This window comes from Callithrix jacchus, chromosome X (assembly GCF_049354715.1).
Source record: "Callithrix jacchus isolate 240 chromosome X, calJac240_pri, whole genome shotgun sequence".
NCBI lineage: Eukaryota > Metazoa > Chordata > Mammalia > Primates > Cebidae > Callithrix > Callithrix jacchus.
The window spans coordinates 133,521,173-133,536,868 of NC_133524.1; the positions used below are offsets into that span (position 1 = coordinate 133,521,173).

The 15,696-nt window shown below is 38.5% G+C and overlaps 1 protein-coding gene across 15 annotated transcripts in view; it reads right to left on the bottom strand.

The window, feature by feature from the left end:
* ARHGEF6 (Rac/Cdc42 guanine nucleotide exchange factor 6) overlaps positions 1-15,696 on the bottom strand; it is a 112,206-nt gene that overhangs the window by 54,783 nt on the left and 41,727 nt on the right. For all 15 annotated transcript variants that reach the window (XM_035289452.3, XM_017968492.4, XM_008989969.5 and 12 more), the window contains one exon: positions 10,073-10,143. In XM_035289452.3, the coding sequence (XP_035145343.1) occupies positions 10,073-10,143 (71 nt within the window). The remainder of the gene's footprint in view (positions 1-10,072; positions 10,144-15,696) is intronic.

Below are 15,696 nucleotides of genomic sequence, written 5' to 3' on the forward strand. Positions count from 1 at the left end.
AAACTCAATATTAACAAGATGTCAGTTATTTCCAACTTAATCTATAGATTCAACACAATTCCAATCAAAATCTCAGTAAGTTATTTTATGGATATTGACAAACAGATTCAAATTCCAAAAATAAAAATGTTCATTGCAGCATTACTCACAATAGCCGAAATATGAAATCATCGGATGCATGGACAGAGAAAATGTGATATATAAACACAATGGAGGCTGGGCATGGAGGTTCATGCCTATAATCCCAGTACTTTGGGAGGCTGGGGTGGGCAGATTGCTTGAGCTCAAGAGTTCAAGATCAGCCTCAGCAACATGTTAAGCCCCTGTCTCTACAAAAAAATTCTAAAATTAGCCAGGTGTGGTGGTACACACCTGTAGTCCCAGCTACTTGGGATGCTGAGGTGGAAGGATCACTTGAGCCCAGTGGGTAGAGATTGCAGTGAGCCGGGATCACTGCACTCCAGTCTGAGTGACAGAGCAAGACCCTGTCTCAAAACAAAACAAAACACAATGGAATACTATTCAGTCATTTAAAAGATGCAAATCCTGCTATTTGCAACATGGATGAATCTAGAGGACATCCTATTAAGTAAAATAAGTCAGGCACAGAAAGGAAAATACCACATTATCTCATCATATGTGCAATCTTAAAAAGTTGATCTCACAGAACTAGAAAATAGAATGGTGCTTACAAGGTGCTGGGGCAGTTGGGGGAGTGGGTTGGAATGATGTTGATCAAAAGATATGAAACATTCATTAGAAGGAATAAGTTCCAGAGAGCTCTTGTGCAACATTGTGACTAGAGTAAATAACAATATATTGTACTCTTGAAAAATGCTAAGAGAGTGAATGTTAATTGTTCTTACCACAAAAATAACTATATGAGGTAATATGTGTGTTAATTAGCTAGCTTTAATCATTCCACAATGACTAAACATGATAGAATGTCATGTTGTACACAATAAATACATATAATTTTATCTGTCAATTTAAAAAAAAGACCTTTCAATGGGGAAATAACAGTTTTTTTCAACAAATGTTGCTGAGGAAACTGGATATTCATATGTAAAAGAAAGAAGTTACACTACTACCTGACACCATATACAAAAATTAACTCAAAATAGATTTCAGAGTTAAATCCACAAACGTCTTAAATTAAACAGAGGAGGAAATCTTCATGACCTTCAATTTGGCAACGGATTCTTCAGTGACACTAAAAGCATAAGCAACAGCAACAAAAATAAGTAAACTAGAATTCATCAATCTAAAAAGTTTTCTGTGTGAAATGACATTATCAAGAAAGTGAAAAGACAACTCATAGAAAGGAAGAAATATTTGCAAATCAAAATCATATATCTCATAAGAGTCTAGTATCCAAAATATATATAGAACTATTACAACTCAACAAGAAAAATAATCAATTAAATGTTGCCAAAGAATTTGAGTAGACATTTGTCCAAAGAAGATATACAAATGGCCGATAAGAATACCTAACATCATTAACTATTAAGAAAATGCTAACCAAAACCACAATGAGATACTACTGGATACTAAATAGGGTGGTTACATTACAAAGAACAAAAAAAACAGACGATAACAACTGTTGGTGAGGATGTAGAAAAACTGAAACTCTCACACATTGCTGGTAAGAATGTAAAATGACACTGCTACTGTGATAAACAGTTTGACTATTCCTCAGAAAGTCAAACACAGAGTTACCATATGACCCAGCGATTCTGCTCCTAGAGAAGTGAAAACAAACGTCCACATAAAAATTTGTACATGAATGTTCATAGCAGCATTTTTAATAGTAACCAAAAAGTGGCAGCAACCAAAGGCCCATCTACTGATAAATGGATAAGTAAAAGCTGGTCTCTGTCTATCCATATAACGGAATATGACGTAGTTATAAAAAGAAAGAAGTACTGATACGTTCTACAACATGGATGAACCTTGAAAATACTATGCTAAGTGAAAGAAACCAAACACAAAATAGCACATAATATAGAATTCCATGTATAGAAAACTTCCAGAATAGGCAAAATCCATACAGACAGAAAATAGATTAGTGGTTGCCAAGGGCTTGAGAGAATGGGAAATGGGAAGTGACTGCTAATGAAAAGAAGGTTTTTTCTGGGATGATAACAATGTTATGAAATTAGATAAGATAGTGGTGATGTCTGTGCAACTCTTTGAATACACTAAAAACACTCTGTTGCCAGGCTGGAGTGGAGTGGTGCAATCTCGGCTCACTGTAACCTCCGCCTCCTGGGTTCAAGTAATTCTTATGCTTCAGCCTCCCAAGTAGCTGGGACTACAGGCACGCGCCACCATACCCAGCTAATTTTTGTATTTTTGTAGAAACGGGGTTTCACCATATTGCCCAGGCTGGTCTCAAACTCCTGATCTCGTGATCTGCCCGCCTTGGCATCCCAAAGTGCACGCTCAGCCTATTCACACTTTTCTAAAAAGACCATGTCTGGTAACAAGCCATCTCACATCCTCACCCTTCCTTTAAAATATTTTTTTAATTTTTTAATAATCAATTTATTTTTTGTTATTTGTTTGTTTTTGAGATAGGATCTTGCTCTGTCACTCAGGCAGGAGTGCAGTGGCCCCATCTCGGCTCACTGCAACCTTGGCCTCCCAGACTCAAGTGATCCTCTCACCTCAGCCTCCCAAGTAGCTGGGCCTACAAGCACATGCCACCATGCCCAGCTAAATTTTGTTGTTGTTGTTGAGACAGGGTCTCACTATGTAGCCCAGGCTGGTCTTGAATTCCTGGGCTCAAACTATCCTCCTGCCTCAGCCTCCCAAAGTTCTGGGATTCCACGTATGAGCAACCATGCCCAGCTGTCACCCTCCCTTCAAGTACTGTTGTCTATTACTGTCATAGTCCCTGAATTATAATATCTGTTGAAATAAAGAAAAACAACAGCAAATAGTCATTGCTTGAAGGGAATTTTTACATTAAAAAAGTCATAGATATTACTTTCATCATAAAATGTGATGTTTAAAACAGACATTACTTTAATTCTGTGGTTGATATAATTCACTCTCCCCCTCCCCCATTGAAATAGCCTTAATATTTCAGCTCCCTTTAAAATGCTATCATCTGGGGCTCTTGTACATGAAATTGTTAAGATTCTTCAAGAAAGGTGACAAGTGTCCTGCTCCAATGGGTGTATTTGCTAGGTGAGGCAACACACTTTCAAGGGGTTCCCTGTCTGCTGGAACCACTGGCACAGGACAGTTATTCCCATGGGAGGGTGGCATGCAGACACTCCCTGCTGCCTTGGAGTGAGTTCTGGAGAGCTTAACGGAAATATACATTAAACTCATATGACTGAAAATTTTGAGAGTGGTACAATGGACTTTACAAAACTAAAATGACAAAAGTGGTTAAGTCTTTTTATCAAATTATGCCTCCCCACCCCAAAACATGTGAGTAGTAATATACTAAATAGAACTTCTCTTGCTGTGGTTGGATGAGCAGAAGTGCTCATCCGAGTAGATGTTTGGAATTCCTTCCCAAAGTCACTTGGAACTTTATCTCAAAATATCAACTGATGAACTTCTGAGACTGGTTATTTTTCAGGCCACAGGGCATCTAATGTAAAAGGATAAGAAGGGAAGCAGACAGAGAAGGCTATGTGCTCCCAAACAGAAGGCCTCAGTGGTGAGTCAGAAGGCAAGGAGTTTGGCAGGCTAAGCGACTTCAGAGCAGTACAATTTGATCTGATGAAATCCATTCAAACTCACTAAAATAGACTGTCCAGACACTGCTTTTGCCTCCCTGACTCTGTCTTCACAAGGACAAGTGGGCATCCTTTTGCTCAACCAACCTTTCCCTGAATTCAGAATAAAATAGACAGTGAGAACCCATAGAAAAAAAAGGTGGAGGCCTTTGGTACTGCCATATTGGGCTATTGATTTTCCAGTAAAACACATTTCCTACATTTCTTGGAAAGGCTTTAGAGTGAGTTCATTTGTATAACTACATTTTCCAAAGGGAAGGAGTCATAAAAGTATAAAGAAATTATTTTAAGAAACTAAAATGCATAAACAATGGCTGAAAATAGAGATATATCCAATGATAGAGGAGACTGTAATGGTCTCAGGAAACCTTAAAGCAAAAATATTACATTACAGAAATTCTGAGATAATTATGATGCCTATAAAAATGAGCTAATGTTGGTAAAGTTCTTTGAGAAGAAAAAGGGCAATATATTACCATACTTATGTCATAGTTGATTTCCATGCCAGCAGAACCACCTGCAGTGACTGATTCTGCATGCCCATGTCCTTGGCTTTCACAAAACAAGCAGCACTATTCCCCATTAGCCACAGACAAATTCACGAGGAGTTCAGTTCCTCCACCTCCAGCTCTCACACGGAAGAGCAGTATGGAGGAGTAAGATGGGAAGAGGGTAAGAAAGAAATAAGAGCTAATATGGAAAAGAGAATCAATGCATAGTTTCATAAGGTAGTTTAGGCTAGTAGAATTAAAAAGCTGGGTGAGCACTAGAAAGGTAGAAAAACTCCAGGGTGGGAGCAAGAGGGGAGATAGAAGAGTGAAAGAGAAAATGAGGGTGAGCAGAAGGCAGGAGGCTACAGCAAAGGTTACCCGAGGCTTCCTAGAATTTTTGTAATGTAACATGCCACAGCCTTCCTCCCACCTTTTCTATGCAGGCAGGTTCTTTAAAACATGCCCTTTAGGCGTCTACCATATGTTACATGAAGTAGAAGAAAGCAAGAACAAAATAAATTATATTGGTCCTTACTGATTATATTTTCCTACTTGAATGTGGAGAAATACCATCTTTCACTCTGCACACAGATGCTTATGCCCAGAGTTGAATATTAAGATTACTGTAGTCTGGCCTATTTGTGACAGCACAAAGGACAGCTTTATTACAGTGTGCTGCAATGCTTGCAGTGGATAAAGAATCCCATCTTACTAGGGGCATTTGGACGGGAGAAGAGAGTGCAGTCCACTCTCTGACCTGTAGGGACTAATTACAGACATGCACATTCTTGCCTGGGAGAATTTGCTCATAAATTCCCTGTCTGAATAAGCTCTCAGCTCTTCTCTGCTTGTCTTAAGTTCCAACCTTCCTCCAAGATTTGCCTTGAATCCTACATCCTCCGTTCAACCTTTTCCTTGATTGGTTCTCATATTTTAGGTGAAGTGAGCATCAGAACCACCTGTGTGTTAAGGGGAAGTGGTTAAGGAAGGAGTGGGAGTTGTTAAAAATGCTATTTCCTGGAATCAACAGCCAGAGGTTTTGATGTAGCAAGTTAAGTATTTGGCCCTGCTCACTGCAACCTCCGGCTCCCAGTTCAAGTGATTCTCCTGCCTCAGTCTCCCAAGTAGCAGGCCTGGGCCACCACACCCAGCTAATTTTTATATTTTTAGTAGAGACGGGGTATTGCCATGTTGGACAGGCTGGTCTTGAACTCCCGACCTCAAGTGATCCACCTGCCTCAGGCTCCCAAAGTGCTGGGATTACAGGCATGAGTCACCACACCAGTATGTCTATAGTTTTAACAACCTCCCCAGGTGCCTCTGAGACAAAGAATTCCAACCACATTTTGAAAAACCCATCTTCCAACACTTTACAACCTGACATCATTCTCTGCCATGTGGCTTACACTATCATGTTTGTCCTGCCTTCCCAATGAGGTCGTGGGTGCCAAGACATGAGTTCCGCATACAAGTAAAGCCTGATAACCAAGCTGTATCAGTTCCTTTTTCTAATTTTTACTTTTTAAATCTTCCTGGCATATAACAATATGCAAAGAGCAAAGAAAGATAATGGGGAGAAGAAGATTATTAGAAAACTAATTAATAGTGAGAGAAGTTTAACATGGCAGCAACGATTGAGGACAATTAAGGAACCAAGATCAGGGAGAGCAAAAGCTTTCTCTGGGCCGCCATGTCCCTAAAGGAGGCTAAGTTCCCATTCAAAACAATAGGCCAGGAGTGGTCAGATCTAATTTTTATATTTTTAGTACAGACACATTAAACATGCCTAGTGGCAGGTATGGGTCTGAGCTGGGTACCCACAGCCACCTTGGTCACACTGTACAACTACTTAACATTTCAAAATTTACATGACATCAGAATTTCATCAAGGCCTAAATGGGGCTGACCTCAGCAGACAAACCCTTAGAAATTTGATAAAAGGGAGAACATGTTTGCAGATTTGCAAAATCCAAGAGGTCTGCATCCTGCCCAAGTTTACAGGATGCAATGATTAAATTTATGTGTCAACTTGACATGTAAAAATAATCATCGCGGCCGGGAGCGGTGGCTCACGTCTATAATCCCAGCACTTTGGGAGGCCGAGGCAGGTGGATCACGAGGTCAAGAGATCGAGACCATCCTGGTCAACATGGTGAAACCCCGGCTCTACTAAAAATACAAAAATTAGCCAGGCATGGTGGTGCATGCCTGTAGTCCCAGCTACTTGGGAGTCTAAGGCAGGAGAATTGATTGAACCCAGGAAGTGGAGGTTGCGGTAAGCCAAGATCACGCCATTGCACTCCAGCCTGTGTAACAAGAGCGAAACTCCGTCTCAAAAAAAAAAAAAAATTAATCATCACATCCTGTAAACTTAGGCAGATAGACAGGGCGCCCAGATACTTAGCTAAACATTATTTCTACATGTGTCTGTAGGGGTGTTTCCAGATGAGATTAGCATTTAAATTGGTAGATGTAGTAGAGCAGATTGCCTCCCTATTGTGAGTGGGCTTCATCCAATCTGTTAAGGACCTGAATAGAACAAAAAGGTAGAAGAAGGGAGAATCTGCTTTCTCTGTCTGCCTATTTGAGCTGGAAAACTGATCTTCTCCTGACCTCAGAGTGAAACTTATACTATTAGCTCTCTGGTCCCAGGCCCTTGGACTTGTACAGAATTACACCACCAGCTTTCTTGGGTCTCCAGCTTTGAGACGGTAAACTGTGGGATTTCTCAGTCTCCATATTCACATGTGCCAGTTCTTTATTTGTTCTCTCTCTCTCTCTCTCTCTCTCTCTCTCTCTCTCTCTCTCTCTCTTTCTCTCTCTCTCTTTCTCTTCTATTGGTTCTGTTTCTCTGGAAAACCTGACTAATACACAGGACCAAAATAAAAGGAGCCATAGGCTGATAAAGACTCACTAAATGGAAGAGCATAAGAACAGGTCTGTCTGGGTGCAGTGGCTCACGCCTGTAACCTCAACACTTTGGGAAGCCAAGGCAGGAGGACCACCTGAGGTCAGGAGTTTGAGACTACCCTGGCCAACATGGTGAAACCCCATCTCTACCACAATTACAAAAATTAGCCAGGCATGGTGGCATACACCCGTAGTCCCAGCTACTGGGGAGGCTGAGGCAGAAGAATCACCTCAATTCAGGAAGCAGAGGTTGCAGTGAGCCAAGATTGTACCACTGCACTCAAGCCCGGGCAACAGAGTAAAACTCGATCTCAAAAAAAGAAAAGAAAAAGAACAGCTCTAGTCAGACACAAGTATTATTGGGGTGTGAAGACAGAAAAATCTTTATGGGCTGGGCATGGTGACTCATTCTTGTAATTCCAGCACTTTGGGAGGCCGAGGTGGGTGGATCAACTGAGGTCAGGAGTTCAAGACAAGCCTGGCCAACATGGTGAAACCCGATCTCTCTTACAGTTACAAAAATTAGCCAGGCAAGGTGGCACACGCCTGTAGTCCCAGCTACTGGGGAGGCTGCGGCAGAAGAATCGCCTGAACTCAGGAGGCTGAGGTTGCAGTGAGCCCACATCATGCCACTGCACTCCAACCTGGGCAACAGAGCAAGACTTTGTCTCCAAAAACTTTATGAAAAAGAAAGAATACACAATTTCCTGTTTCATTTAAACATTTATGTATACACATATATATTACAGGCTATATGTACATATATATGCATATATATGTATACACATACACCTGCCTCTAAGAAAATCTGGCATGAGAGTCACTAACATGTTAATAGTGATTATTTGTAAGTGGAGGGATTACATGTGGTATTTATTTTTTTCTATTTCTGTATAGTCTGATATTTTAAAAACCGTTTTTATATAATTAGTTATATAAGAGAAAAATGTTATCTTTTTTAATGAAGTAAAAATCAGTCATTAGTACTCTTATAGATCTAGCAACAGAAAATATCTACAATTAATGACTCTTGGAGGGAACAAGAGTTAATATAAGATCAGATGAGGGGACTTTTCATGTGAGTGAAACTGATTTTCCAAGTCTACAAATCCTGCGGGTGGAATCGATTATTTTATTCAACATAGATTAGGAGGACAATCAGAACACTCAAAACATATTTTTAATTAATAGACATTAAAAATTTGCCTAAATATTCAAAGCCAAAGAAATGTGGATTTAAAAAACCTACCAACCAAAAACTCTTCACATCCCTATCTAGTTACAATATATTCAGCTGATCAATAATTAAGCAATGAACATCGGAGTTCTACAGGTTCTTCACATGTCATCATGAGTTCCCCCAAAACATTTGTTATCTTTATTAGGTCTGAGGTTTGCGATATATACCAAAAAAAATTGTTAAACATATATATGCTTTGACCTAAGCACTTAACTTTCACCATATAGATCTTCATATACTTTGGCAAAGTGATATATATAAGCTATTCAATGCAGAATTGTCTATAATAGCAAAGAACTAGAAACAATACACATCTTCCAACAGGAGGCACGTTATATAAACTGCAGCACGTCCAGAGTCCGACGATTATATACATAGGATTTATATAAATTATCTGAGAATCACAGAGGTTACTCTGCCTTGGATAATCCCAACCACATTTTAAGTTGGCAGAATCAGCAGAGGCAGAAAGAGATCCAAAGCAGAGTGATGATATGCTCCAGACCCACAGGGAGAAGAAGATATGGTAATATTTTCATCCATCATTCCACTACAACCTTTCTTTAAAAAGTAAATCATTAGAGGTTATCTAAAAGCTAAAATAAGTGGTCAGAAAGTAAGGAAACCTATCCCTGCTGGTTAATATGTTTTAGCCTTGGAAATGTAAGAGAAAAGATATTGACAAACTAGTCTCCTGTGATTATTTATTGTCCCATGTTACCTAGTGAGTTCCTTTCTGATTTTTCATATTCTCTATTGCTCTTGTCATCATTATGGAGCAAATTCACTGAAGAGTGAAATTCAACTTTCTGAAACCAAATGATATTCACATGCCTGTATAGAGATGTTTAAAAACACTATCCATGCACAAAGGGAGATGAGTATCCAGTACAAACGCACACAGAACACTGGATGAAAAATGCAGCTGTATTTCAGCTGAGGTGGTGAGGCAGGGCCAGGGGAATGACAAGGCTACCAGTCAGGGAGACTTAGAGGTTAATGATGACTTGACCTTTTAATTAGTGACTGGGCCAAGTCTGGAAAGGAGACATGAAGAGAAAGCAGAGAGTAGCTGAAGGAGAATGATACAATTTCTTGTTCAAACAGGAATTTATTTTGAGTACTGCACGTATGCTATTTATAGCTAACATATTTTGACATATCTGTTTAAGCCAGAGCCATGCCATTCCTCCCACTGTGCCAAAGGACAGTCTTCCTTTTGGGCTCTCCTCAAAGGATGATAATATTCCAGAGGATATAATAATGAAGTCATTAATTCTAAAGTAAAATCACAAAATGCAACCACTTAAAACGTATTGCATTATAGGAACTTGGAAATTCACCTTCTAAATACCTCATAAGAGTATGTCTAACTGCGGAATTTCACCATAATTCTTATATATTAACCAATTTCCATTTTACTGGTGTTTGATAGTGAAACTGTGCTCTGAATCTGTGCTACCTTTGAATTTTTCAGCACGGTAGATGTAAGACTTCTAGACATCTATAAGAAGCATATAAGTAGCACTCCACTGTAATGCGATGGCATTGGACTCATGCATGCAAATTTATTCAGTCTTTCCTTCGTGTCACCTCAACACATAGATGGTTTCATAAGTGAAAAAGTTCCATATAGAGTCAAGAAAATTTTTATTCATCATCTGAACACTTACCACAGTATAATAATTCTTGGTAAGTGGAGCAGTTTCAAATCCTTTGATGGCCTTGGGAGAGAGAGGTCTCTCTGTGAAAAAGACATTTAAATTATGTTAATATCACAGAAGTCTACGATGAACATTTCTTAACATGGGTCAAGTAACATACTATAAAGATTCCCGAAAAAAAAAAAAAAAAAAAAAAAGATTCCCGGTGGAAGGATCAATGGAGGTTTGGAATATATACCAAAAAAAACTGTTAAACATATATGTACTTTGACCTAAGCACTTAACTTTCACCATACAGATCTTTGTATACTTCAGCAAAGTTTTATATATATATATATATGCGCTTCAGTGCAGAATTGGCTATAATAGCAAAGAACAAGAAACAATACACGTCCTCCAACAGAAGGTGCGTTATATAAACATGCAGCAAGAAATTGATCCTTTCACTGGGAATCTTTATAGTAGTTTCACATTCCTAAACAAGTGAAACTACAGCTGTGCTGAACTGTAGATGGTCAAAGTTAGATCTTCTTGTCTAGACCCCTCAATTTCCGAAAAGAGGAATAAGCCAAGGAAGTAAGACCTCACTAAGAAATAGCAGGGCCAGGGAAGGACTTTACTCCCAGTTGGGGTTTGTCCGCCCTCTCCATTCAACTTATTCAAAACAGATAGGCAAAACCAATACTAACAAACGTATACAGATAATTACCAACTTATGATGGTTCAACTTATCATTTTTCACCTTAACGATGGTCCAAAAGCGATACACATTCAGTAGAAATCATACCTTGACTTTTGAATTTTGACATTTTCCTGCCTTGGCAAACTAGTGTGTACATGAGCTACTGAGTACTTAATTATAAAATAGGCTTTGTGTTAGGTATTTTGCCCAACTGTGAGCTACTGCAAGTTTTCTGAGCACATTTAAGGTAGGCTAGGCTAAGCCATGATGTTCAGTAGCCTAGGTGTATTAAATGTATTCATAATTTATGATATTTTCAACTTACGATGGGTTTAACCAGCATGTAACCCATCATAAGTCAAGAAGCATCTGTACTTATAACTTTCAATTCATTATGCAAGTATAATAAAATATAAATAATGGCAACCATGCTTTCCTTGGGTCTGTCTATGATGCCAACAACAAAATAATCAGACGGTTTAACTCAATGAAAACTAGCAGAAAATTATTCTCTTTTAAGTATAATTTTAATATTATTCCATTGCATTGTACAATGCTGTCCTTCTTTTACCTAAGTTAATCTTACTTATTAAACTCATGACTAAAGGAAATCCTAGGACATTCCTTCTTTAAAAAGAAAGATATGAGACAGTCATAACAAATTTTTAGCAGTGTCACTACATAGCATCTTTCCTACCTGCATTTTCTCCTTTGCTTCAATTTGTTTTATATTTTAATTTTAATTTGATACATTGTATGCTGTTTTAAACCCTTTCTAAAGTATGGTGCAGTATAAATAACCAAATAATAATATATCAGCAGACCTTGATTTTTTAAATAATATTTTTGAGTTAGAAATCTATTGCAGTCCCACCCCCAAAAATTTAAAATATAGAACAGAAAACAAAAACCAGCAAGTATCCCATCATCTAGAGCTAACTATCATTTAAACTGTTTTTGAAGTGTGTCTTCCCATTATTTTATGTATGTTTGTGAACACACACACCATGCACACACTCTTGGATCTTTCTAACCTTAACCTACAGTTTTATAATTCTCCTATTACAACATTATTTTATGAATATTTTCCCATTTACCCTTGATTTTTAATTATTATTATATTGGAATATCCCTAATATCTATTTCATACTTAATAGCTTTTCAGACATATTATTTAATCTTTACAACAACCCTGGCAGGCAGAGTATCTTTTCATTTTACAAAGGAGGCCACTAAGATTCAAGGAAGTGAAGTTAGTTGTCTCAGGTCATGCAGCTAGGAAATGGCAGAGCAAAGACTGAAGCCCAGGTATGCCTTGGCAAGAGCCTGTGTTCCTAACCATACATCTCTGGTGTAAGGCTACTGAAAGGCTTGGTTAATGGCATGGGCAGGGGTTCCTGCTGGAGTTCAGAGGGGCTATCAGTTTGATCTGGGATGATTAGAGAGACCTTGCTGGGAAGGAGGTACTTTATCTGGCCGTGAAGGGTAGATGGAATTCAAACAGGCAGGAAAGACAGTACAGAGTTTTCTTTTCAGGGAAAATTTCAGAAACACAGACTGTTCTTGTAACAGTGAGTTATCCAGTGGGGCCAGGTTGGGCAGAGTGAAAATAAGGCAGAGAAGTAGCAATGAGGGACAATTTTGTCACTCCCCAGTGAGGACAAGTGGGGCATAACCAGTTCCTGGAAGCTTTATGCTAGCTCAAAATCTACCTGGATGCACTGGGGTTCATTAGGCTTTTCTGGAAAAATGTCAGCACTATCAGAAATAAAACAGGGGACATCACTCCAGACCCTGGAGATATAAAAAGGATAATAAAGGAGTACTACAAACAACTCTACACACATAAATTTGACAATTAGGTGTGAAATGAACCAATTCCTCAGAAAACAAAAACTACCACAACTCACCCAATATGAAATAGGTCATTTGAATGGCCTTATAATTATTAAGAAAATTGAACTTGTAAATTTAAAACTCTTAAAAAGGAAATATCCAGGCCCACACCGTGTAACTGGAGAATTGTATCAACTTTTTAAGGAAGAATCGATACTAATTCCATCTAATGTCACACAGAAAATAAAAGAGATCACCTCCCAAGTCATTTTATGAAATCACTAATGCACCGACACCAACACCATACAAAGGCAGAAAAGAAAACTGCAGACCAACATTCCTCATGATATAGATGCAAAAAGATTAACAAAATATTAGCAAGTAGAATTCAGCAATATTTTAAAAGAATTGTGTACTATGGAATTCATCCTAGGTTGGTTAAATATTTTTAAATCATTAATGTAATCCATGATCTTAACATTCTTAAAAAGAAAAACGTCACGTGATAATATTAATCAATGCAGAAAAAGCACTTGACAAAATTTTACACCCATTCGAAAAAAAATAACTCACAGAAAAAAATAAGAATAAAGAAGAACTTCTTCAAGTTAGTAAAGTGCATCTACAAAAAAAGCCTGCAGTTAGCATCTTACAAAATGGGGAAAGACCAAATGCTAAATGCTTCCCCCTAAGATCAGGAACAAGGCCAGGATGCATGCTCTCACCACTATCGAATAGGGAACAGCACTGAAGTTCTAGCTCTCTCTGAAATCTTGGTCTAGGATGGGGAATAAACACAAAGAACAGAAGGGAGACAGATTTGGAAGGATAAATTTGGAAAGTCTAAAAAAATGTAGCCCTTGCAAATGACTGGCCCCATGAAACACAAGAGGGAATGCAAAGAGAGAAACACCAGCACTATGACCTCAGTGACAGTTTCTGGCCTCTTGTTCCTCCTTTGCTCCCCACCCCCAACCCTACCACTTCTTACTCCCGCCGTGTGAAGTACTCTCTGAAACCCACACTCAGCAGCATGCAGAGAAGAAATGAGTATGTGGAGGTTCCGAGAAAACAATTCAGTCCCTGGGGCGATTCAAAGTGCCCAGCTAGAATGAACACGAAAATGTAAACATTTTAGGTGGTGTTCTAAGGCCATGAGCATATCGGGCAATCCAACCAGTGGGGGGAAAATCAGTCAATATAGTGAGGAATTCCAATGGATTGTTTGTATAATATATCTCAAACAACAGTGTCACACAAATACAGGCATAAGAAATCCTCCTGATCCTGATGTAAAGACCCCTTTCCAATTAACTTTTGATTTTTTCTCTTCCTTTGCTGGTGTACACATTACTATTGCCTGTTGGTGGTGATAGGACAAAAAGAAATCTAGTGACAAATAGGCTCTCTGGACAGGAAACATCTATGTGATACACCCAGGGGATTAAAACAGGAAGTCTAAATATAAAGCTCAATCCTCACTTCACTTTATACTGAGCAGGAAGAGTGATTTCTTAATCTGCCTTAATACAAATTTAATTAACCATGTACCTAATACCCTCAACTGATATCTATATTTACTGCTAATGAGAAGTTTTAGAAGAAGGATTTAATGACCTCTTAATTGAATCCGTGGGAGAAAATAGAATTTTTTTAAACTATCTGCTCAATCGCACTTGCCTCAATAATTTCTTGGCTTAAAAATTTTGCCAGGAAGTTTTTAATGCAAAGTCCTAACAAATCCTCAACCTTTCTAGGTAACAGAACAGAGACAAGAGTTTTAAAAAGGATATAATTACCATTATGTTACCAATGTACTAGAAGAAATTACTTTGATGTATAAATAACAAGTTACCACTGATTTTTAAAAGAGAACAGAAAATTGTCAAAGCGGCTAATTTTCTTATTTATAATGTACCTGACTCAAAGTCCCTTAATTAAATAAGTTCTGTAACTTATTTAATGACTAGGTTGTGAATACATGTATTTTTCATGAACTTAGATCCTCAAAAAAAACATAGTTTTGGTCAAAATGGGGTTTATTTTTCTCATATAATGGGAAATCCAGAGGTAGGCAAGCAGAACTGGTGACAATGGCTTCATGATGTCACCAATGTCCAGGTTCGATCATCCTTGGAGACAGGTTTTTATCATCATGGTCACAAAAACTCACTCTACTTTTACTCACAAGCTCATATTAAAAAGAGGTGTGTTTATTTGTTTTATACTCAAGTATTCTATTGCTTGACTTTCTGTAGTATTAGGTGGGTGGTCCTTTATGCTATATGACCTCTGAAATCAGCCTCTTCTCAAAGAGCAGGAAAAAGCTATCCCCAAAACTTTGGCCATAATTATCTCTAGATAAGAGCTACAGTGGAATCCAAAACTTAAAATGTCACTCCCCAAGGGCAAATTCACCAGAGCACAAAGTGCTCTTGTCAATGACAGGCTCAAGGGAGGAAAACTATGCACAGTACTCCCATGGCACCACAATGTGCAGGGTGAGGACTGTATGGCTTTGGGCTTGTTTTGTTCTGCTTTTAAGACATTACAAAAGAATGTGTAGTATCAGGCTAAACGTCCTCCCGCCCTCCAGGCTGCCTGTATGAATTTGTTAGAATGACTGACTTATTAGAGTGCCCTCAGCGTTATATGTTTGACCCAGCAGTAAGCAGACTGAGATCGCTAAAGTTTTTAGTTCCATGCCTGATTGAACTTTATAAATCGCCTAAAAGGTTGTATGGCAGTGGAGTTTAAAACTCTGTGTTGAAGGTTTCACTACATCACTCTTTTCAGACTCCTTAAAGACAAATCTTTCCTAAGCTTATACATAGGTATGGAGTTCATTGAAAGAAATAAAGGGCGCGGTGGCTCACGTCTGTAATCCCAGCACTTTGGAGGGCCAAGGCCGGAAGATTGCTAGAGCCCAGGGGTTTGAGACCAGCCTGGGCAACATAGTGAGATCCCATGTTAAAAGAGAGAGAGAGAGAGAGAGAAATTAATTAACCAATTAATTAAAAATTGACAAGTATTTTCTAGACCAAACATAACACAACACAGAATTTATTTTAAAATATGCCTCAGCAGTATCCTACATAGGTTTTGGCTTACCCAC